The sequence below is a fragment of the Vulpes lagopus genome, chromosome 16, assembly GCF_018345385.1.
Source record: "Vulpes lagopus strain Blue_001 chromosome 16, ASM1834538v1, whole genome shotgun sequence".
NCBI classification, from domain to species: Eukaryota; Metazoa; Chordata; class Mammalia; order Carnivora; family Canidae; genus Vulpes; species Vulpes lagopus.
Window position 1 is genome coordinate 56,167,012 of NC_054839.1, and position 24,423 is coordinate 56,191,434.

A 24,423-nucleotide genomic window follows, 5' to 3' on the forward strand; every position below is an offset into this window, starting at 1 on the left:
ACACAGGTGCTAAGAAAATATTGTTGAAAGATTACAATGAGAGTTTTAAGAGATACAAAATACAAAACTATGTGTTGTTCTAGATAGGTTGCATGGGAATAGGAAACTCCAGGAGGAATATCGTCAGTAACCTGTTAACCCAGTGGGTGCGGGCAAGCAAGCATCCATTGTTCCGTGTACTCCATTTACAATTTCTCTTTTTGTGTTGTGAAGCACTTCAGGGTAATGTTTTTCTTTTATTTCACCAGAGGGCAGTGTTCCAAGGATTATCACAGGAAGCCTTGTCTGCCTGCATTCAGTCATTGCTTGGAGCATCAGAGTCCATCAGCAAAAACAAGGTTTGATGAAGTGTTGGTGAAGTCTTGTTACCTATAATAATATTGTGGAATGTAGCATTTGTTTAGAGGCACAGGAATTTAAAGCCATTTTTGGCAGTAGGTTTTGTTTGTTTAATATGATTTAATTTTGAGGCCCTTTAAGAGAAGCCAGAACAATTGACTTCTGAACAATACAGGAGTTAGGGGGCACAAATCCCCCCACGAAGTTGACAATCCATGTAGAACTTTTGACTTCTCCAACACTTAACTGCTGTTGACTGGCAGCCTACTGATAACATAAACAGTCAATTAATACATATTTTTTATGTTATATGTATTATGTACTGTATTCTTAAAGTAAGCTAGAGAAGAGAAAATGTTATTAAGAAAGTTGTAGGGTAGAGAAAATACACTTATAATACTGTGCTATAAAAAAATTCACATGTACATGGACCAGTGCAGTTCAAACTATGTTGTTCAAGGCTCAATTGTATTTTATTATAGTGCTAACTAAAGACAGCACTATAAAAGAGTGCTTAGCTTTGCTAAAGTGTCAAAAAGGGTACTTTGGTTATAAATTTTATAGGGTAAAAGTTTATTATAGCCTTAGCAACTGGGAAGGTAGTAGGCTCCTGTTTCCCTGAAAAGACCAAAACAGTGTTTTCAAGAAAACATAGCAATTTTTAATCATCCCTTCAATGATCCCTTCAGTGATAGTTGAATGGCCTCACTGGGAGGAACTTAGCCAAGTCAGTTTGGAAGACTGTGGTCCGTGGGTTGTGTGACTAGAAGTAGTTGCCATAACTTTGTGACTTACAGTTTTTAATCAAGAAGTGATTTAGGGCTGAAGTTTGTTCTCAGGGCCTCTTGAGAATTTTTTATAGCATGGTCAAAAGTGTTGGTCATTTAACACTGCTTTAAAATACCTGTCGCCCAAAGGGAGGGAGCTGTGGGAGCTGTTTCCAGGGAAACTTTTTTTGCTGCTTGGAGTATTCTAACCTTGTGAACCCTTCCGGACTTCTAGATTTACAAACTTGATTTCTTACTTCAAGGCTTTAGATAAATTAGTGTAAAACCAAGCAAAAACAAGTGACAAAGGAAACTTCCCACAGAAAAATTTGGGATTCTGTTGCCAGGAAAACTGTACCTATATGTTTGTGACCTCTGCATTTTCCCAGTCATGGAATGGAAGATTGAAATGAATTTTCATATGCTGGAAAGAGGAAGGAAAATTAGTTGTAGACAGGCAGATTTAAGTTTTAAAAAGTATTTCTAAATCTGAGCTCTTATATTAATAATATGTGAAATCAGGAAGCATGTCTAATATTAGGCAAATGGGTTAATTGTGGCATACTCCATAGAGTAGACTATTATATAGCCATTAAATATATTTATCTATTTAAAAAGTTTTTTAAAAATTATTTATTTATTTTTTTGAGAGAGAGAAACCAAGAATGAGAGAAAAGCACAAGCAGGGGGAGCAGCAGAGGGAGAGGAAGAGGGAGAAGCAGACTCCTTGCTGAGCAGGGAGACTCCTAGGTGGGTCCCGACAGGGCGGATGCAAGTGTAGTGACTCTCGGGGTGTACAGTGTCAGTGCTCTGTTCATGACAGGATAATCCAAAAATGGTAATCCCAAATCATTTTTATATTTGGAAGCTCCTTTTGCGTAAATGTGAATATTTCTGATATTCTGGATATTGAAACCACCTTGATCAAATAGTGAGAGCCCTGTTACTTGAAGAGAAACTAGAAAGCCATGAGAGGTCAGAGTCACGCTCATGTTTTGACCTTTACTTCCTGCTCCCCGCCATGGTTAGGTCACTTCATCTCTTCTGTTTCTGAACTAAGTTAAAATAGATTTGATTTCTTTTTCTAAACGTGTTATTTTGTAACCTTTGTCTGATTTACTTTCTTGGATTGATGAAATAGAGTGGGTGATTTGCAGCAAGATTTTTCCAGAAAATTCAAACCTGGGTAATATGGGGAAAGTTCATTGCACAACAAAGGAGTATTGGTAGATAGTTAGGATAAGGGCCATAAACCTAGGTAGGTTAATGTTGATTAGTAACAACACCATGTGTTTTATATGTTTTTATTTAATCTGTGATAATATCCATTTTTCTGTCTTGCAATTTAGACTCAGATTGATGGACAACTTTTCTTAATTAAGCACCTTTTGATTCTTCGTGAACAAATTGCTCCATTTCATACTGAATTCACCATTAAGGAAATTTCCCTGGACCTCAAGAAAACTAGAGGTACTTCATTGTCCTAGCTGGCACAGTTGGGTGTGTTTGACCTGTCCAAATGTGTCAGCAAAGGTTATAGGTTTATTTTATGTTCATCTGCAATTTTTTTTGCATGCTGCGCTTGCTAAGCATGTTGCTTGTTCATATTAAGCTGAGCTGTCAACATCCTAATTACATCTGACTTGTTATATTTTCTTTATGAAGGGAACTGTATCTGAGCATTTCACTTTGTGATATAGCATTACTTCTCTTAGACTCTGCCACATATTACCATAACCAGTTAAAAAAATGAAAAATCAGTGTAACAGCTACTTAACAGTGTCAGCTAATTGGGGTGATTTTAAACATTGAGTAGAGTTTGTCAGTTCATGAAAATTCAGGAAGCCAGCTGGGTAAAATGGGAGGAGTACTTATCTAAGAGTCTGAAAAGATTTGGGTTCTGTTCCTGGCCCATCATTTCCTGGTTCTTTTGTGATCTTGGATGGGTATATTAGCTTTCCTATCCCAGGTGAAATTAGCAGAATCAACTTGTCATGATAACATCACCAGATTATTGAGATCATTAAGCATGAAAATGTATGTTAAAGTGCTTTATAAACTTTAGGTGCTTAAATAAGCCTATTTGGTATTATTAAATCAGCTGGTTGTTAAGTAAGTAATCATGTGGATAGGGCCTTTGAGTTGTTAATAGACACTGAATCATCTTGGGAAAGATGATTCATCCGTCCTGGTGATTTGCCTCTGACTGAATTAACAAGAGGTGATTTCTGAAAGCTTGAACTAGTGGGATGCCTGGCTGGCTCAGTGGTTGAGCATCTGCCTTTGGCCCAGGGCATGATCCTAGAGTCCTGGGATCGAGTCCCCCATTGGGCTTCCTACACGGAACCTGCTTCTCCCTCTGCCTGTGTCTCTGCCTCTCTGTTCTCTCATGAATGAATATAAATAAATAAAATGTTTAAAAAGAAAAATTAAAGATCAAAATAGCTATTTTCTAAGATGTTGATCTTAAGCAGTTAAGGATATACTATGAATATCCCTAGTTTCCCTTACTTACAAATTTATCTAGACTTTGTCTTAACCATTTCTAAGAGAATTAAGTTCTAATGCCTTAAGTCATTGTTTATATAATGGAACTTCTCTCTTAGGTGTTGGGGAAATTGAGAAAGTAGTCACTCAAATTATTTACTGTACTCTGTTGTTAGAGGAACTCCAAATATAGCATTTTCAAGGGTAGCCGGTTGCTCGTTCCCTAATGATGTGCTTATAAATAGTGGGCTTGACTTACCTGAGAACCAAAGTGGTTTCATCATGAGTCATATTAGATCAGTTTACTTTTTATTTTTTCCTAATGTTCTCTCCTTTCCACCACAGAGAATACTTCTTGGTTCTGTTCGAATTTGAATAGTAAGCCTGTGTGTTACTTGTATATTTTGTGATTTTTAAATTTTTTTTATTTTTAAAAAGATTTTCATTCATTCATTCATCCATTCATTCATATTCATTTAAAGGGGTGGGTGGGGGTGAGAGAGTGCTTGTGTGCTTGAGCTTGGAGGGAAGAGCAGCAGATGAGACAGAAGTAGAGAAGGGAGGGAGAGGGACCCGCAGACTCCCTGAAGAGCTGGATGTGGGCTTGATCTCAATCTTAACCACCCTGAGATCATAACCTGATCTGAAATCAAGAGTCAGACACTCAACTGACTAAGCCACCCAGGCGTTCCTGTGATTTTTTTTTTTTTTTTTTAAACAGTAGCCAAATTTCCTGGCTTTTGCCTTTATAAAATGCATGATTTTTTTTATAGCTGATTCTTCTCAAAGGCTTTCATCCCCCTCCCAGTCTAGTGGATTTCCTTCTGTCCTTTCAATGTGAGGTGTGGGAATATTGCTGTAGCTTTGAAGTGTGCAGGGGCTGATATTCCTTAACTTTATTTAAAGTGATGGAACAAAGTAAGGTTGATGTACTTTCTTTCATTTTTTTTTTTCTTATTCATAATTTGTTGCTGCTTACTTAGTTCTGGTATAGATCCACTGAAGTGTGAGAAAATGAAATGCCCTAAAATTTTGGCCAATACTGGTTTAAAGTATGTTTTCCCTAAAATATTATAAAGCCTATATAATCCTACCATATGCTGATTTGATTCTATTTAATCGCAGTCAGTCTTTGAGGTTATCTTGTAGAAAAGACAGCAGAAACAAAGCTTTACTCTCAATACTGAATCTGATCTTTTTCAGTAAGATTAGTGTCAAGGCAGTAAGTACTGTTGTGGTGTGTACTTGTAGAAACCACAGAGTTGGTAGTATTTCATGCTTTGCTTCTCCAGCGTGGCAAAGCAAAGAAATGGTCTTTTCTATCACTTAAGAATACTTGCTCTCTTTACTTTTAAACCTCTAACCTCTCATGACTAACATTATATCTTATTGCATTTGAACATCAATGAGACCTCAGTACCTTGTATAGATTCTAGTTAGTCTGGAGGTTAAGGGGTAAATATGTCCTTTTGGTGTTTTCTTTCTGGCTGACACATTAGTTTATTCGCTCTACTTCAAATGAATAAATTTCTGTGCCAGCTAGGATCTTAACAAATGAAGCTGGGTAAGTATATGAATTTTTTAAAAAATAACCTATTTAGCAGCATAAAAGTAAAGCAGGGAAGTTTTAAGGCATCAATTACCATTTATCATTTTTCTTTTTTTCTGTAAATGAATAATTGAGATTAATAGTCATTGTGAAAGTGACTTGTAGGAAAAAACTATGTGTGGATACTAGAGCCGTGGTTGGCATTAATCTCCTCCTCTTCCATTCATGGAGGTGAATTGGAATTGAGACGACTCTTGCTTTGTGGTAACAGATAAACTAGTGTATGTTAACACACTGAAACGGTAACTTGGCCTTTCTGCTAAAATTGTACATATTCACTGGATGAGTAATTTTGTTTCACAGATGCAGCATTTAAAATCCTGAACCCTATGACTGTTCCGAGATTTTTTAGGCTGAATAGCAACAATGCCTTGATAGAGTTCTTGTTGGAGGTGAGAAGGAGTCTGTTTTATTGGTGGTGGGAGATAAATGGCATTCTTTACATGTCTGGTAATTTCTAGACACGTAAAAACAGGAGGAAATTGTCATCTTCTTTTTAAGGGTACTCCTGAGATAAGAGAACATTATCTTGACTCTAAAAAAGATGTAGACCGTCATCTGAAATCGGCCTGTGAGCAGTTTATTCAGCAACAGACCAAGCTGTTTGTAGAGCAGCTGGAGGAGTTCATGACAAAGGTATAGACCTTGGTGCATATTGGGTAAAGTAATTTTGACTTCTTCCTTAGATTTCCTTTTGAATTACCCTCTTGTGAAAACTCTGGCAGGAGACAGTAAATAGCCGATTCCATCTAGGAAATCACTGTGTTTCCTATAATGGAAGCTTTTTGCTTTGGACTTTTAGATAAGCTTGCACAGTTTTCAGTTTTTAAGAGAAAAAGTGCATATATTGTCTACTAGCTAAAATCCATCCAAGTGGCTAATGCTAGTAATGAAAAAAATCAGGTCATGGCTATTTTGACTTTACTGTTTCAACCTTATTTTTTATTTTTATTTTTTTTAATACTTAAATACTGTTACTGAGGACTTTACTTCATAAAAATGTCTAAAAAGTCTGGAAATTAAAAAAAAAAGTCTTGACATTAACTTTCATTTATTAAGCCTCTACTGTCCAGACTTGTATTAGAGTACATTATAAAAAGAATAAAAATATGACAGCCCTTTCTCTCAAATTTACTTACCTAATTCCTAACTGGAAAGACAAGTTGTATCTCTGAAATGCCCGGGAGACCGTGAAGCAAATTGTTAGTAATTTTTTGCCGGGGTCATCAAGACTAATATGCCTGAAGCCTGTGATATTTGTTCAAAAGACAGAAGACATTTGTTTTTAAAAATAGTAATAAATGCTGAAAAACCAAATATAGAAATATTAAAGCAGTCAAACTATTTTATCATTGGCATATATCACTTGTTTACTGGGTTTTAGTCCATTCATATCAAGTATTTGGAGTATGAATTCTTTTCCTTGCCACGTAATTTAAAAGGAGATTGGTAGATTTCTTCCTGGGTTTTGATTTTTTTTAAAAAATGGCACAAGTATGTTGATACTCTGTGATTTACAGATAAATCCATTACGGTTTTTACTGAAATTGTCCTTAAGGGAAACCAGTCTGTAGATTGTATTATGTATTTTGGGGAGAGCATCCACATTAATCCTGCTGGGAAATACTGTAGATGAGTATTCTGCAATAGCAGAGCAACAGAATGAATCTTCTGACATAAGCAAGTTGATTATAATGAAATCTAGGATTAAAGGGTTTTTCTGGAAAATGTCTGTGGAAGTCAGGAGAGTGAAAATTCACTGATGCAGCTGTCTAAGTAGTATAAGTTTGGTAAATCTGGTATAACTCTGTAATTGTACATTTTGGAAGGTTCTGAACATTATGAACAGTTTTAAAAAATCAGAGGTATACGTAGAAAACATACATTCCAAGTCTGAATTCATAATGGTTCTCTGTGGACATGTTACACATCGATAGCAGAGACTTCTGTATAGCTGTTCTCACATCTCTTTTTGTACACTACTCACTGAGGGATTGGAGAGGGAAAGGCCCTGCCTCTTGACATCATTGAGAAGTCAGTCTCATCCTTGGTGCTTAGTCTTTGTTGCCCAGGGTCAGAGCATTCACTGATGTCTTATTTTCTTTTTTCTTTTCTTTTCTTTTTTTAAATATGGAACGCTTCATGAATTTGCATGTCATCCTTGTGCAGGGGCCATGCTAATCTTCTCTGTATCGTTCCAATTTTAGTATATGTGCTGCCGAAGCAAGCACTCTTTCTTTTTTCAATCTTGGTCCCTCACTGGTCTTCAGAGTCCAGTCAATATATTTTGCAGATAGTACAGCTGAGAGGACTGAGCATCCCTTTACGTTATCTTATTCCACATTCAAGTCCCTTCCCCCATCCTTTTGGAGTAGCATGAGTCAGAGACAAAGATACACATGCATGCACAGAGCATGCAGCACTTAAGCACTAGAGTTCACACAGATATATGTGATCGTTTAAGACATTGCTTCTTAGAATTTGTGGACCAGACATTTTTCACTTTTTATCTGGTGGCTGTCACTAGTATTCTGAATAGCAGACATGGAATAAATGATTTTAAAACTTTAAAATGATTTTCTTTAAAGGTAAATCTGCAAGTGCAGAATCTTGTGCCTCTTTTATTATAGTTGGCATCTTAGAAGGCAGCCTATGATTGTACCTTGATAAATGATTGCAAGAGAAGCAGCATTCATAGGTACAGAAAGGGAACAGTATTTCATCTTCAATTTGGGTGTATGCTTGTAGGTCTCAGTATTTTACCATTTGGATGTAAGCCTCATCAACAAATGTTCTCAGCTGAGAACAGTTCGGGCTGATTTTTTAAATAGATGTGGGTTTGCATAATAAAACAAACTATGAGTGAGGGGAACATTCTTAGGCTGTCTGAAGACTTGTTTTTGAGCAGAAAGCTAGGGGTGTGATTCTGGTCCCCTTTTACCTGCTGTAAATTGGCCTTTTTGGTTGTGTAGCTCGTTCCTTGACTCTCCTATTGAGATGCTTTGTTTTCATTAATTCTCATTGTATCCCTGGCACCTAGAGTAAGTAAAACCTCTTCATTTCACAGATTGAGAAACAAAAGTTTTACAGAGTGATTCAGTATACTTAAGACAGTCATTTCTACAAACTCTTAATCTGACTGGTGTGAACATCCTTCCTGATTTTTTTCGGTACGGTTCATGAGGTTTCTTGAGAAAAATAAATTCTAGAAGAACATACATTGTCTATTGTCCTATTTCCTGCTCCTTGAAAGATAACCTTTTCTCTAAGTATTTGAGTAACCCTAAGGAGTATATAATACTGTTTTAAGTGTTAGGGGTAGAAGTTCATATGAAAATAATTTGGGTCAAATATCTTGTGTTAAACTCAAAAACTATTGATACTTTTTATTGTTTTAGAATTTCATTATACTGAACATTGCTTGAAGCAAACCCTTAAGTAGGGGTCAGACTAATCATGGGTAGGATAGAAAGAGCAGTGAGGAAGGCTCAGCCCTGGCCCCCCTTCGGCCACCTGCTGAGTGAAAAGGTGGCAAAGTAGATTCTCCAAGCCTTGATTTTCTAATCTCTGTAGGAGAGAGAGAGCTACTGTATCCCTCTTCCCAGCTTAAGTTTAATATGAAGACCAAAAGAAGATCATATATGTGATGGTACTTTAAATGCTGCAGAAATGTTGTAGGAAAATATGACAAATTTGAAGTGCAGGTTTGGCTTTAGCAAAAAATCTGAATGAAAGCATTTTAAAGGAAATACCTTTCAAGTTGATAACTAAGCTAAAGTGTTTCCCCATGTTAGGACCAGTTAGCTTATGCTGAAGACTCAGGCTTGTATTTAACAATATTCATTTTTTTCCAAGTAATTTACTAAAGTATTGGAGGTTTATTTATTCTGGGAGAGAGGGGCAGATGGAGAGGGAAAGAATCTTCAAGCAGGCTTCATGTACCAGCATGGAACCCAACACATGACTCGATTTCACAACTCTGATGTGACCTGAGCTGAATATCAAGAGTTGAATGCTTAACTAGCTGACCCACCCAGGTGCCCTGCCCTGCAAGCTTATTCTTAATATTTCCTCTGAAGTATTATTAGTTTCCTCAGCAACACTATAAATTTAAATTTTTTCTTGATTGTAAGACATGTAATAGAATTTGACCTATAAATTTAATTTTTGTTCTCACAGACTTATAACCTAATGGGAAATCATGATAGAAAATATGTAACATTATGACATGTACTACAGTGTTACCATGAGACAGTGGGGCTTTGTTCATTTTGTAGGGTTTTTGGGAAAGATAGGGCTAATTGGGGAAAACTTTTGAAGTAAATTCTCCTTGCAGTTTAACTTAAAGGTATGTATATTACCTAGGTGGTAAATAGAGATGGATATAGAAGTTTTTCTTGGTTTTTAATATAAAAATAATATAAAATAAAATAATCATAATAATATAAAAATAAGCCTAAACCTATAGCATATATGTCATTATGAAATTGGCCAGTTGTGGAACAATCAGTGGAATAATAGGCAACCATAACTAATAAAATGTAACTGTTGGACACTGAAAAATGTCCAGAAATTAGAGTTAAGTGGGGAAAAAAGATGTCAAAGCACAGTGTTCCTATTTTTGGAAATGTAGACATATGTTTATATATTTATGTTGGAAAAGATTTCAGATAACATATACTATACACGAACATGTTTTTCTTTTAGCGTTGTCTAATCTATAATCATACATATGATTTGTTTTTAAAAGTTGCATCTCACTATAAAAAGTAAAGATACAGAGAAGGATAGACAGTAGGAAAGGGGTGATTTTATATATATGGCAGCAAAAGTCTATAAGGAGTGGAAGTTTGGATCTGACTTAACATTATTGTATTTTGTCTGTGCTGACTTCTGCCTAAATATTTTTCTGGCCACCTTTAATCAAAAGTGTTGGTTCTCAGATTTTTCTAATGAGATTATCTAGTGAGGCCAAGGTCACAGCCTGGACCTTTGGCACCTAACAGTCCATTTAAAAAAATGTTTTATGCAGTTTCTATCCTTCACCTTCCCCAACTATACCTTAGCCCCACCACAATTTGCCATCTTAAGAGCAAGCTTGTCGGATGTACTTTTTGGGTTTGCTTCTCTGTAGTGATGGCTGAGGATAGAAAGGGAGATGAATAAAAGATAGGCATCCAAGCCTGCCTGTAGACTAATTGGTCAAGTATGTCTTTTGATGCTATTTGAAAATCTTGTTTTCATAACATTCTCTCTGTCTGTGATATAATAAAAAGAATCTCTAGATATGAAAAGGAGATTCTGTCCTGCTGGGGTGACATTTTTCTAACAGCATACAATAATAATTTAATGTTGAAATAATAGTCCACTTAAAAAGAGCCCTGTTCTATGTTCTTATTTCCCTAGGTCCTCAGTTTGTCTTCTTTCTCTAAAATGTTTCAGACTGAATCAGGACATGGGTGGTGGGCTTTTTTTCTTTTTTTTTGCAAGACAGCATATGCCCTGAAATCATGAAAGAAGTTTTGCTAAAATATGTTATTAGCTGGAAGGATTGTGAGTTATGATGCATTTTTTTTTTAGGATTGCATATTTGACTGTCATCATGTTTTAATAGGTTCAGATGGTGAATATAAGCTTGGAAAGCTGTGAAATAAGAAGAAATGTTTTTCTTTTTGTCTCATCTACCAGGTTTCGGCATTAAAGACGATGGCCAGTCAGGGTGGACCCAAGTATACCCTTTCACAGCAGCCTTGGGCACAGCCAGGTAGTCAACATTTTACTATTTGGGATTTCTTTTTTTAGAATGTTGATTAAGTTTTATTTATATAGTCTTTGACAGCTTGGAGTTGGTTTCCTACTTATACTGTGGTTTGTGTTGAAGCAAGATGCAGTTTGGAGCTGACAGGTCTTAATGGGCCAGCACTACTTGCATTTCAAAAAGCAGTCCGAGGAAAGATGAATTAAAAGAAAAAATACGCAGAGTTAAAAATAAAACGTGGCTTAGATGGAAACACTTTGATTCTGCACACCTGCTTTTCATTGTGTTAGAGCTTTGATGAAAGTACTGTTTTGTAGTCTGAAATTATGGAGGGAATGCTATTGTTCTCAAGTGTTAAATGAAAGAATGTTGGGTCATTATTTTGTTTTACCTTTTGTGCAAGTCACATCTTCTGTTAACATTTTTAGAATGTTCGGAAAAACATTATAAAAATTGTGGTGTCAGTGGGGAGTTGGGAAGCAGTATCATTGTCTGATTGGCAGATATGCTTGAGATGTTCCCAATCTTACTCTTTCCTAAACGTGAATTTTTTTGTGCCAGAGGGTCTTGTCTTTTTTCTTTTCTTTTCTTTCTTTTCTTTTCTTTTCTTTTCTTTTCTTTTCTTTTCTTTTCTTTTCTTTTCTTTTCTTTTCTTTTCTTTTCTCTTTTCTTTTCTTTTCTTTTCTTTTCTTCTTTTCTTTTCTTTTCTTTTCTTTTCTCTCTTTTCTTCTTTCTTTCTTTCTTAATTATTTATTTATTTATTTATTTATTTATTTATTTATTTATTTATTTATTTATTTATGATAGTCACACACAGAGAGAGAGAGGCAGAGACACAGGCAGAGGGAGAAACAGGCTCCATGCACCGGGAGCCTGATGTGGGACTCGATCCCGGGTCTCCAGGATCGCGCCCTGGGCCAAAGGCAGGCGCCAAACCGCTGCGCCACCCAGGGATCCCCTCTTTTCTTTTCTTTTCTTTTCTTTTCTTTTCTTTTCTTTTCTTTTCTTTCTTTTCTTTCTTTTCTTTTTCTCTTCTTTCTTTCTTTCTTTCTTTCTTTCTTTCTTTCTTTCTTTCCCTTTAGCCATTAGACCTTGGACATTTAGGGTCATAATTCTGTGGGTCACTTTTGGTTCATTTTTTGGCATTTTATATTACCATTAAACCAGAATTAATGATTTTGGAAGATTTGAAAGTATTTCTGGCTCTTCCCTGGCCCATATCATGATAGAGACCTTTTGAAACCAAAAAGGGCAAAATGGTAGAAGAATTGTGTTTTAATTATGGATAGGCTGTATCCAAGTTGGTATTGGTAGGGCAGCTTTTTGCTGACAGAGAGATCCAAATTCAGATTTAGCATCCATAAAAAATTGTCCAGAGGCATCTAATCTAGTGTTAGGTTTTTATATGATTGGTTTTCCATGTTGAAAGAATATAATGTTTTGTTAGGTATTTATTTCTTTTGAGAAAAAGAATTGAGGCCATTCTAAAATTTTTGGCTCTTATTAATGGCTCAGGTTAATTTGAAGTTGAACTAGAACTGAGAACCTGAAAGAGTAGCTGTGCATCTCCTCTCATAGGAGGATTTGTAAATGTCCAGAATTACTGGTTGTATTTGAATGGAAGACAGGATTTTATTTCAAAAATTTGTAATATGAACTTTGATGATGTCAGATAGGTTTACATTGATTTGCTTTATTGCAAATAAACTTTGTGACAGCTTTAGGCCTTTTGTTTACCTGTGATGGAGACAGTAAATGTTTTACTGTCTTCATTATTTTAAATTTTTGTGTCACATGTGAGATTGAAATCTTCATCATCTTACCAAGGACAGAGATCATACCTGATGCAGTAGTACATTCTCTCAGAAGACAAAATAATATTCTTTTATTGATAACACTGGAAATTCTTTTTTTTTTAAACATTTTATTTATTTATTTGAGATGGAGAGGGCAGGAGCAGGGGGAGGGGCAGAGAGAAAAGCAGACTCCCCGTTGAGCAGGGTTCCTGATGCTGGCTCAATCCCAGGACCCTGATATTATGATCTGAGCTGAAGGCAGATACTTTAACTGACTGAACCACCCAAGCACCCCTGGAAATTCTTTTTGAAATTTATTTCTTTAATTAATTAATTTTTAGAGAGCATGCAAGCATGGGTGTGGGGAAGGGCAGAGGGGAGAGGGAGAGAGAGACTCTTGAGCAGGCTCTGTGCAGAGCCCCACACAGGGCTTGATCTCATGACCCTGAGATCATGACCTGAGCCAAAAATCAGATGTCTAACCAACTGAACCACCCAGATGCTCCAACAGTGTAAATTCTAATCATAGTTAGCTGTGGTAGTAGTAGCCAGTTCTTTTTTTTTTTCTCCTTAATTTAATTTATTTATTTGAGAGAGAGAGAGAGCCCACTCCTGGGGGGAAGAGCAGAGAGAGAAGGAGAAGCAGGCTCCCTGTAGGGGCTCGAGCCCCGGAACTCCAGGATCCTGACCCGAGGCCAAAGGCAGCAGGTGCTTAACTGACATAGCCACCCAGGTGCCCCTAGTAGCCACCTGTTCTGACCTTTCACAGTCAGGAGCAGACTTGTCATTCCATAACTCAGCACAATACCAGGAAAGCATTCTGACCACCTCTGGATTAATTAGGACTTTGACTCAAGATTTCAGTCACTCTTAGGGCTTATTTAGAAATAGGAGGTGATTTTACTTTTGAATGTTTATATAAATGAAACTCTTGGGTGCAATCAATCTTTCTTAAAATAGGTAGAAACCAACAAACAGGCATAGGTGTACTTAATACAGCTAAGCCCAGGGGCTTGACGCATAATTAATATACTTTTCTTTCTTCTGTGGAAAGATCCTCTTTCCACACTCAAAACAGGGACTGTCATTTTTTCAGATGGCATCCTACTGGAGTCCCCAGTGTTAGGTGTATTGTACTCTATGGCATTGTTAGCACAGTCACTAGTAAAGCAGGAGTAGATGGAGGGCAGCTGACAACGGGACAGATTGCAGTGGGGCTTGCTGTTTTGTCATTAACTCATTTCCTGTCTTTCTGAGGGCCGAGGTCTTGGCAAATAGAGCAGTGGCACTTCAGTTTACTTAGTTCTTGCATTTTCTGGTCCATGTAGCCTCATGGAGCTGTGGAGTTGCTTTTTCTTCATCTGTAGTACAAGAAGCCCATGCTGAAATGTCAGGGATGTTTGGGTCTTTAGTGTGTGGGAGCATCGAGAACAATCTAGGGACTTGTCTAGGGCCCTAGAAACCCAAGGTGTTTGGTTCATGCCATCTTGATCAGGTTCCTGGGGATCATTTCATGATTATAAACTCAAAGGAGATTGAGTCGTAAATTAGGGTGCCAATTTGTTAATGTACTCTGAGAAATATACCTTTATGAAGAGCCTTTAGAGGGGCTCCTCTGTTCACTAGGCTTCACACCCAGCATTTGGTTATCAAGAGCTCTGAAAATTGATTTGGGGATTTTTCAAGTATGTTAGTGAGGATAGAACCAGAGCCCATGGAATTAAGTGCCCTAAGGGAACTTCCATTTATTTTATGAAAAATAATTCCTGGATTGTTTGTTCTTTCTTCTTGAGAGCCTTGATACTTTCTTACCCTACTCTACCATAGCCCTTCTAAATTAAAAAAAATGTTTTTAGGGCAGCCCAGGTGGCTCAGCAGTTTAGCATTGCCTTCGGCCCAGGGCATAATCCTGGAGACCCAGGATTGAGTCCCATGTTGGGCTCCCTGCATGGAGCCTGCTTCTCCCTCTGCCTGTGTCTCTTTTTTTCTCTCTCTCTCTCTGTCTCTGTCTCTTGTGGATAAATAAATAAAATCTTAAAAAAAATGTTTTTAATACGGCATAAAATTTGAGCTTTGAAGAAGTATAAGATGAAGAGTAATTCTATTTTCCAGCTCCAAACCAGTCCTCTCAAAGGTAGCCACTATTAATAGTCTCTTTTCCGCAGTCATTCTGCATATGTACTAGCCTATATGGACTTTAAAAATATTGTACAAATAAAATTATACCATATGCCTTGCTTTTTTTTAAATTCTGCCTTTTTTCTTTTTTACTTATTCTGTGTCTTGGAGCTCTTTCTGTACTGGCATATCCAGCTTTATGCATTCTATTTAAATGATGCATGGAATGCATCACTCTAGCATAATTTCTTTAATAATTCTGTTAATAGATAAAGTATTTTTTAGTTCTTTTTCCCATCCGTTCTTTAATGTCCTTGTACACGGATCTTAGTATTTTCTGAGTATATCCATAGATAAATTTCTAGTAGTGGTAGTATTAAGTGACAGAATATATGTGCATTTTCAGTTTTGCTAGACATTGCTGAATATCCCTCCAGAGTGGCTAAACCAGTTTATACTCCCGGCAGCAGTGGATGAGAAGGTCTGTTTCTGCACACCCTTACCAAATGTGGATCTTCACAGTCTTAGTTATTTTTCCCAATCCTAAAATACCTCAGTTATTTTAATACACATTTCTTTAATTATGAGTGATCTTTAAAATTATTAACCAGTCTTTTTCTTCATAGCTTTCTAGGTGGTTTCCTCTTTTAAATGACCTCATAAAGATCACTACTCTTTTCCATTGTACTTCTTTTCAGACACTATACTTGGGCTACATAATTATTTCAGTTAACAGTTTTCTGGAATTCTGTATCTTTTCTGATAATACAGTATAAGAATGTAACAGATGGGGGCACCTGGGTGGCTCAGTCAGTTGAGTGTCTGATTCTTGGTTTCAGCTCAGGTCCTGAGATGGAGCCCTGTGTCAAACCCTGTGTTCAGGCATGGAGTCTGCTTGTCCCTCTCTCTCCCCCCCTCTGCTGCTCCTCTCACTCATGCTCTCTCAAATAAATGAATGAAATCTTAAAAAAAAAAAAAGACTGTAACAGATGTATTTTTAGATATCATTAAATATGTGTGGATGTTTTCAGAATGGTCTCACAAGACAAGAGAGCATCTCTTGCTGTGAGTGAAAAAGCTCATTCATAATAAAATGATTCTTACTAGTATCTGCAAATCATTTTTTATTTTGTCTTCACTGTTACCTAAATTCCAAAGGCACCATCATGTAGCCCCTGTGAGTGTCCTGAAGGGTGTTGGAGGAGTTTTTTGCTGCCCTAGCCTTTGGGAGTAGAATTTTGTATACAGTAGATAATGAAGGTTTATAGGGCTTGTGGTTAAACTTGATCAATAGGAAAAGTGAAAGAAAATTTGGGGAGAAATAGAGTCCTTTCTTCTGCCATTTTTTCTCTTCCTTTATTCCCCTTTGAATGAAAACGGAAGTGTTTCTTCTCTTTTTGTTTGTAACACTAATGAGGTTAATTCTTTTCAGCAAAGGTCAGTGACCTTGTAACAAGTGTCTACAAGACAATAAAAGCAAAGCTGCCTCTGACTTTGAGAAGTATGTCGTTGTACCTATCCAATAAAGACACAGAGTTCATCTTGTTTAAACCTGTTAGGGTGAGTATTTTGATATTTTATTTGAATGTTAGCCAGGCTCTTTAAGTTTTCTTGCCTTGTCTACCATTTTCCTCTTCCTGTAGGCATTTAAAAGTGTTGGCATGCTATTCTAGTAAAGTGGATTGGTGATCACTGTAATTCTTGAAAAGCTTACAAAGCCAGCGACTGCCTGATTGTATCTCCCCCACCCCAATCCCTATCCTTTGTCATAAATTATTGTCTTACCTTTGGCAACAAGGTAATTTTGGCCTTAAAGTACAAAATAGTAAATAAGTACGTCTCTAGACCCTATCATTGAATGTGGCCCAGTACTTGAGAAAGCAGCATTTCAGGAATTATGCTTCATTTTCCTGGTGAGTAGTGGAAATAAATGACTTGCAGTGGTCACCAAGGGATTAAATGTCAAAGCAAATTTAGTGCTCATAATTTCCAGCTCTGTGTTGAGCTCACATCTTTACTGAAGGCATTGGTTGATTTTTAAAGTATGTTTTATGTGTCTGGGAACTTTATTATCTTTTGTGTAAGGAATTGCTGCTGAAGGCTCTTATTATTCTCTGGGGGAACAAGGCTTACTAGAGTTTAGTTTTTCCAGGAAATATTATCTGGTAAGTCTTAGTCGGGTTGTGCTAGCATGTGAATTATTAAGTGCAAATTACATGTCTTTGGTAATCCAATGAAAGATACATTTCTTCCACTTGTTTGGCAAATATTAAGATTTAACATTCTTAGAGAGGCAAACCAAGAACAGACTCTCAACTATGAGAATAAACTAATAGTTACCAGAGGGGTGATGAGTAGGGGAAATGGGTGAAATAGGTGATGGGATTAAGGAGTGTACTGGTTGTGATGAGCATGGGGTAATGTATGGAAGTGCTAAATTACTATATTTTATACCTGAAACTAATATAACACTGTTAACTAACTGGAACTTAAATGAAAATTTAAAAAGAAAAGATTTAACATTCTTAATGCTTCATGTTTAAGAAAATCTGTATTTCATATGTGCTCATATGTTTCTGGTGACTCATTTAATGACATTGCCTCTTCTTCTTTCTAAGAATAATATTCAGCAAGTCTTCCAGAAGTTCCATGTTTTGTTAAAGGAAGAGTTTAGCCCTGAAGATGTCCAGATCATTGCTTGTCCTTCTATGGAACAGGTAAATCCCATCATCTGAAGATCCTATTACTTTTGTTATTCCCTCTTGGTTATTTTACTTCTGTAGGTAATGTCTTTGAGAAACCATGAATTTATTTTAATTTAAGAAATTGTACTTGGGCAGCCTGGGTGGCTCAGCAGTTTAGTGCTGCCTTCAGCCCAGGGCATGATCCTGGAGACCCAGGATCAAGTCCCATGTCAGGCTACCTGCATGGAGTGTGCTTCTCCCTCTGCCCCCCCCCCCCCCTTCTCTCTGTCATGAATAAGTAAATAAAATCTTTAAAAAAAAATTGTACATTATTTTATTCTGATGAGCAAGAATTCAAACTTTGAATTGCTCTCTTTTAGTGATGACACTATAATTTTTTAATTGCTTTTTAATCTTTTCTACTATTGAAAATTGCTGTGTTTAACATGCATGAACTGTTTGTGAAAGATTCAAATAATGGTATTTAGGTTGCTGAATAATTTGCAGTATGCATGATAAGAGGCCCACATTTCACATGAAAAAAAGTTAACTTTAGGGATTCAATGTTAGAAGTATTTGTTTTTTCTCTTCTTCTTAAATTTAAAGAACTGAATACAGAGCTCAACCTGTGTTTACTGTCATTCATGTATTCAGTTCAGCCAGCAAGTTTTTATTGAGCCCGTGTTATCTATTAGGAGTAGGCTGGTTCTATGGAGGGTATTTTATTTCCAGTTTTAAGTTTGGTATAGCTTAGGAGTTTTATATATGTAAGGACTAGAGGGTGTAGGAGAGAGTGGTAAGGTGTGGGGGCCTAGTCAGAGTTGTTGGAGAGCTTGGGGAAGGGACTGGAGGCAGTGAGTGTGGGTGAGTCTTTTGGTAGTTTTACCACATTGGGAGAGAAAAGGTATAGCTGGAGGGGAGATAGGGTCTTTTTTTTTTTTTTTTTAATTGAGATAGGACTCATATGCAATGAAATTCATCCTTTTAGAGTGGACATTCTGTGGGTTTTTAGTATATTCACTAAGTTGTGTAGTATCACCACTAAGTCCAGAATATTTTCATATCCCCCCCCCCAGAAGAAACCTCATACCCATTAGCAGATTCCCCATTCCTCCATCTTCTATAATTTATTTTTTTGTCTCTATGGATTTGCTTCTTCTGGACATTTCATTAAACAAAATCATACAATACATGGCCTTTTATGACTGGCTTCTTTCTCTTATCAGAATGTTTTAAGGCTCTTCCATGTTGTAGCATGTATTAGAACTTTATTCTTTTTTATGGCTTTATGTAGTCCTTTGTATGGATAGATGGGTCAGGATGTGTCTGTGGTTCCAGGATTATAGTTAAAATTCTTTTTTTTTTTTTTTTTAAGATTTTATTTATTTATGAGAGACACAGAGAGGCAGATATAGGCAGAGGGAGATGCAGGCTCCATGCAGGTGGGAAGCCGTATGTGGGATTTGATCCCAGAACTCTGGGATTATGCCCTGAGCCAAAGGCAGACGCTCCACCGCTGAGCTACCCAGGGGTCCCTAAAATTCTTTTTTAGTAAGTAATTTGGAGTAATTATATTCTGTGTGATTATACCACTAACTTGATATATAGTTAGGTTTGTTTTCAGTACTTAGAGATTTTTTTGCCACCATTTTGATTTAATTTTGTTTTCTTATATAAAATATTAACATGGTTCCCAAGTCAGAATTCTAGAAAAAGGTAGAATTGGAGGCATCTTGCTTCCCTTTCAGCCCCCTCCAGCCTTTTCCTTCCTTTGCTCTATAAATAACTCTTGCTTTTATTTGTTACTGGATTATCTTTTTCCATTTTTTTTTCTTCCTTTAAAGATAAGGGAAAATACATGTTCTATATTCATGAGGAGTTTTTAGAGAAAGGGAAAAATTGATGCTGGAATAATGTCCTTGAATAGTAAAGGGGGGGATGGAATCTCAGGAACAGTTGGGGAGTGGAGCCTTTGTTTAGGTGCATGGGGGTGGGGGTATTCAGTTGCAAAGGAAAGAAAGCCAGTGTGTGGGCACACGTGGGGAGATGGTGGACATGATAGGGCCCCATGGAAGCTCTCATCTGATTGCTTCATGCCTGTGAGTGAAACAGGAAGCAGAGTCACCACTAAAAGGGAGGAGGTGCTAAAGATTTGGGGAGAAAGGCTCAGTTGAGTTCAGTGGTTATGAATCCAAGAGATACCAGTCAGCATGGTTGTTTGTTTTTCTTCCAGTTACAGTCAGTTGCAGGCGTGTAGATGAGAGTAGTCAGGTGGGGCTTGCCAAGAACATGCAGGGTTTCTGGGCTCCTGCCGACTCCTGCCAGCAACATACGTGTTTTAGTATATGTGTATATGTTTGTAAATTAAAAGTTTGACAGTAATCAGTCACATTATGTACAACCCAAATTGCTTTGCTCTTCTTTTCCCTATTCATTTGATAGGGAAACCACTACATTGGGTTACAGGAACCATTGGGTTATAGGGAACCACTACATTGTTCTCATGATGTACCAGTGGATTGCAACCTATAATTTGAGAAACACTGATAGACCATCATTCTGTGCCTTGATCCCCTTTCAGAACCATCTTTTCCAGATAATAATGATAGCTGATTTTTTTTTTTTAGAGAGCAAGCAGGGGGAGGGGCAGAGTGAGAGAGAGAGAATCTTTTTTTCCCCCCAAGATTTTTACTTGAGAGAACGAGAGAGAAAAAACAGTGGGGGGCGGGGCAGAAGGAGAGGGAGAAGGAGAATCTCAAGCAGACTCCCTGTTGAGTGCGGAGCCTGACAGCAGTGTTCAGTCTCATGACCCTGAGATTATGACTTGAGCCAAAATCAAAGAGTCAGAAATTTAACAGACCAAGCACCCCAATACATGGTATTATTGACTGCTGCCTGCTGCCAGGCACTGTTCTAAGGATCTGACATGTATTATCTTATTTAATCTTCCCTTGAAGATATTTGCCCCTTTTAATTGATGAAGTAGCCATGGCCCTGAAAGTTTAAGTAACTTGGTTGAGTTCCTCACAGGGTAGGAACCAGAGCCTTGTCTTCTGATCCTGTACATCATTGCTTAAGGGAACCCTTTCTCTCCCATTTTAAATTTCCCTGGAGGGGCACCTGGCTGGCTCGGTTGGCGGAGCCTGTAACTTTTGGTCTTGGGGTTGTGAGTTTAAGCCTTATGTTGGACATAGAGCTTGCCTAAAAAAAAAAAAAAATTTCCCTAGAAATTGAATGTTTATGACCCATTTTCTTAGGATCCAATATAAGCCAGTACAGATTTTTTTGGTAACTTAATTTTGTTATAATTTTAAACTTACAGGAAAAATGCAAGAATGGTAATAAGGAACTTTACCCAGTTGTTTACACCTTACTCATTCACTCTTATCATTATTGTCTTTTCCTTCTCCTCTCCCACCACCATTTTTTAAGCAATTTGAGAGGAAGTTGGGAGACACTGTGCTCCTTTACCTGGATATAGTTCCGTGTACTTCCCAAGAACAAGGAATTCTTTGACCCTACCCCTCCGCCCCATGGTGATCATAATAGGAAATCTAACATTGATGCTATGATCTAGGTCATGTTCAGATTTCCTTGAGTGTCGTGATAATGTCCTTTAAAAAAAAAAAGATTTCTTCATTCATGAGAGACACAGGCAGAGGGAGAAGCAGGCTCCCCACAGGAGCCCAATGTGGGACTCGATCCCAGATCCCGGGATCATGACCTGAGCCAAAGGTAACCGCCTAACCGCTGAGCCACCCAGGCGTCCTGATAATGTCCTTTACAGATACTTCTCTCCAGGTCCAGGATCCAGGCCACGTGTTGCTTTCAGATATCACTTTTCTTTAGTTTCTTTTAACCCGGAGCAGCTCTGTAGGCTTTTTGGCTTTCTTGACCTTGACAGGCCAATTATTTTGTAGAATGCCCTACAATTTGGTGTTGTCTATTTTGTCACGATTAGATTGAAGTTTTTTATTTTTGGCAGGAAAAACACAGAGGTGATGTTGTGTCACTCTCACTGGGAGTACAAATTTATAGAAGAGATTAGGGGGGGCAGTTATTTTGATCACCAAAATGGTTTGTACTGTGTAGGAGGGTTTACTGCCAGGTTCATTTAACCGCATGTCTTCTAGGGCCTGGGTAACAGATTTCTGGTGTGCAGACTGCACACCTACCTTGTCCCATAGTGGGTTTCTCTGCTTCTCTCAGGTGCCAGCTCCATGTCCTGCCTGCCCTCCTGTACAGAGTGGGCAGGGTGCTCCAGGGGTCATCAGAGTTAGTGACTGAGCTGAAGTTCACTCCTTGGCCTGTTATGCATTTAAAAATAATCATTCAAAGAATTCAGCGTATACACAACTCTTTCCCACAATACACTCTGCACAGGAAAAGGTGCAAGTGATAATTTAGATCTGTTTCTGTCTCTTCTCAGGGATAGAGATAGGTATGGTATGTAGTTTTTTGGTCTGTAGTTTGGCATGTAGTTTTTTTTTTTTTTTTCCTGTCATTTTTCATTGGATTCAAAGTAAGTTGAGGGCCTCGATTCAGTGATAGAGTGTGACCCCCTCACAGGGTGCCACTGCACAAATGAGTCCAGCCGTGTTCATTTGAATTCTTAAAAATCCTAGACTTTTTCTCTCATTCTGTTTTTGAGGATCTAAACAGCACTTCAAGTTTGGTATTTGATGGCAGAGCTAACTCAGCCTTTCCTTTGGCTTTTCAGCTGAACCTCCTGCTGTCAGTTTGTAAATAACCCAGCCGGCGGTCAGGCCCCGCGTCAGTGTCTGCGCGGCTGGAGTGGGCTGAGGAGTCCGGGGCCTGCAGGACGCTGCGGAACTGTATGTGGGAATGGCCCTGAGAACCACAGCCGTGCTGCTCACTGCTGGCTGCACGATGAAGTATAAGCAAAGTGTTTGGAAGATCGGTGTTTCCCTTTCAAAAACATCAAAATGCCAAAGATTAATCTGGGAGTGTGCGAACTGCCTTCTTTAAAAGGTCACGAGAAACATGAGTTTTTTAGAGGTAGCTATGATGGGCGCGCAGGGAAATGGTTCTTAGCAAAAGATGTGCAATGAAAGTAGGTTACAATAAGTAGTGCAGAGAAGAACTTTACAGAAGTACCGTTCATTAGAAAGCTTCTATGAGTAAGGTTTGTCAAAGCACGAAACACTGCAATACTTTGAGCCACAGAGATTCCATGGTGGCTATTTTTTACTTCCAGAAATCTTATTTCTACGCTATATTTAATGAAATGTCTCTCCTATCACTTTGAAGTTTTGTTTGGAGTAGATGGGGTGCGTCTGAGAACACATTCGGCTTTCCTGGGAATCTGGGGTGTTCTCTGTGTGTTTGATATGAGGTGGTTTTGAGGTGCAAGGACCTCGTGTATGGTCCTGGTGTCTGTACTCCTTGAATTCAGGTGCAGAACGTTCAAAAGCAGGGGTTGGAGCCTCCTTATAATAGATATGCACAGTATCTATAATGAGAATTGTCACGGTACCACAGTCTGTGTTTGTGAGTGGGAAGCACCAATTAAGGTGTCTTCAGTCTGGTACATAAGGGAGAGAAGGTAACCCAAGGACTAGTATATTTCATGCACAAAGCTTAGGGCTACCAGCTTTCTGGGCACTGCCTTTAGTTTTGGTAGTTCTTTGAAAAGTGAACACTTTCTTGTCCCACTTTTACTCATTGGCTGTGTCGTGTACCAGCCTTGTGGGGCTCTAGCCCTGTCACAGCAGGATACATTTTACTAACAAAGATTAGGAGGATGAAGATGGTCCACCCCTTGAAATCTACCATATTATATCAGGGATTGTCACAGATTACACACATCTATGAGTTTTCCTACAGAAATCTACTTGCTGAGTGGATTGGTTTTGCCTCTGATCTTGGGAACATAAGCTGCTTTTCGGTTCAGAAGGAATTTTGGGTTACTCAAACACTATCTAGGGATGAACACTGAAAAGAGGGTTCTAGAATGTAGCCAGCTGACCTCATTCTACAGAGATGTCTTCCCCATAAAGCAGACTCTCGCAATGTGTAGATAGGTTACATATCCTGATGTCTGTCATTTTAAACAGGTCACGTGTTCTTTAGCTCCTTTTAAATCGGCGATGAATGTGGCTTGATAGTCTATTTTGGGAAGGTATAAGGTAAAGAGGGTCCATATTCATTCTTTGACATGAAATGATGAATCAGGAAGATTGTATTTACGTCCACTTACTATTTTAAATACATGTTTAATGAAATTGTAAAATACCCTGTTTTCTGTATTATATGTACATTTGATTTTTTAAATAGCCTTTCCAAAGAAATGAGGGCATGATTATTGTACAAATACTGTGACTGATTTAATTTGATGTACAGAGCAGGCTGTGTTCTTAAGGATAAAAATATTTGATGGCACTCATTCTTGTGTTTTGAATCTTTAATTTCTGAAACACTCAAACAGCTTACAAAGTACTGAGTAGGTGATGGTGACCCAACTTGTAGGCTAAATGAGTATTTGTTTAAATCTGTACAGTTTCAAGTGTTTACTTATACAAAAAGTGTACATACTTTCAAATTAATTTAAGATGCTTTATATTATTTGGCTAGAAATTGCTGTTTTTAATAAATGTGAATTTTTTAAAAAATAAAGATTTTTGCTTCCTATTCTGTCTTTATATGTCTGTGTATGGATTCTTTTTAAAAACAAATTTTTAATTGAAATTTTTATTGAGCTAGCTTGTGATTCACATGCAGTTTTAAGAAGTAACACAGGGAGATCCCGTGTCCCTTTTCCCCAGTTTCTCCCAGTGGTAACATCTTGTGAAAGTAGAACACATCACAAGCAGGGTGTCAACCCTGGTACACTCCACCACTGGGC

The 24,423-nt window shown here is 37.7% G+C and overlaps 1 protein-coding gene and 1 non-coding gene across 2 annotated transcripts in view; one reads left to right on the forward strand and one right to left on the reverse strand.

Annotated features, from left to right (window-relative positions):
- Positions 1-24,220, forward strand: part of COG3 (component of oligomeric golgi complex 3) — a 68,780-nt gene extending 44,560 nt beyond the window's left edge. Inside the window, exons 16-23 of the mRNA XM_041731182.1 lie at positions 249-338; positions 2,456-2,576; positions 5,506-5,594; positions 5,704-5,838; positions 10,891-10,966; positions 16,307-16,434; positions 17,493-17,591; positions 22,279-24,220. Of these exons, the coding sequence (XP_041587116.1) occupies positions 249-338; positions 2,456-2,576; positions 5,506-5,594; positions 5,704-5,838; positions 10,891-10,966; positions 16,307-16,434; positions 17,493-17,591; positions 22,279-22,308 (768 nt within the window). The 3' untranslated portion in view covers positions 22,309-24,220. The remainder of the gene's footprint in view (positions 1-248; positions 339-2,455; positions 2,577-5,505; positions 5,595-5,703; positions 5,839-10,890; positions 10,967-16,306; positions 16,435-17,492; positions 17,592-22,278) is intronic.
- LOC121477199 lies at positions 7,327-7,433 on the reverse strand. Its single transcript, XR_005984130.1, has one exon. It is a non-coding gene; the product is annotated as a U6 spliceosomal RNA (small nuclear RNA).
- Positions 24,221-24,423: the final 203 nt, after the last annotated feature.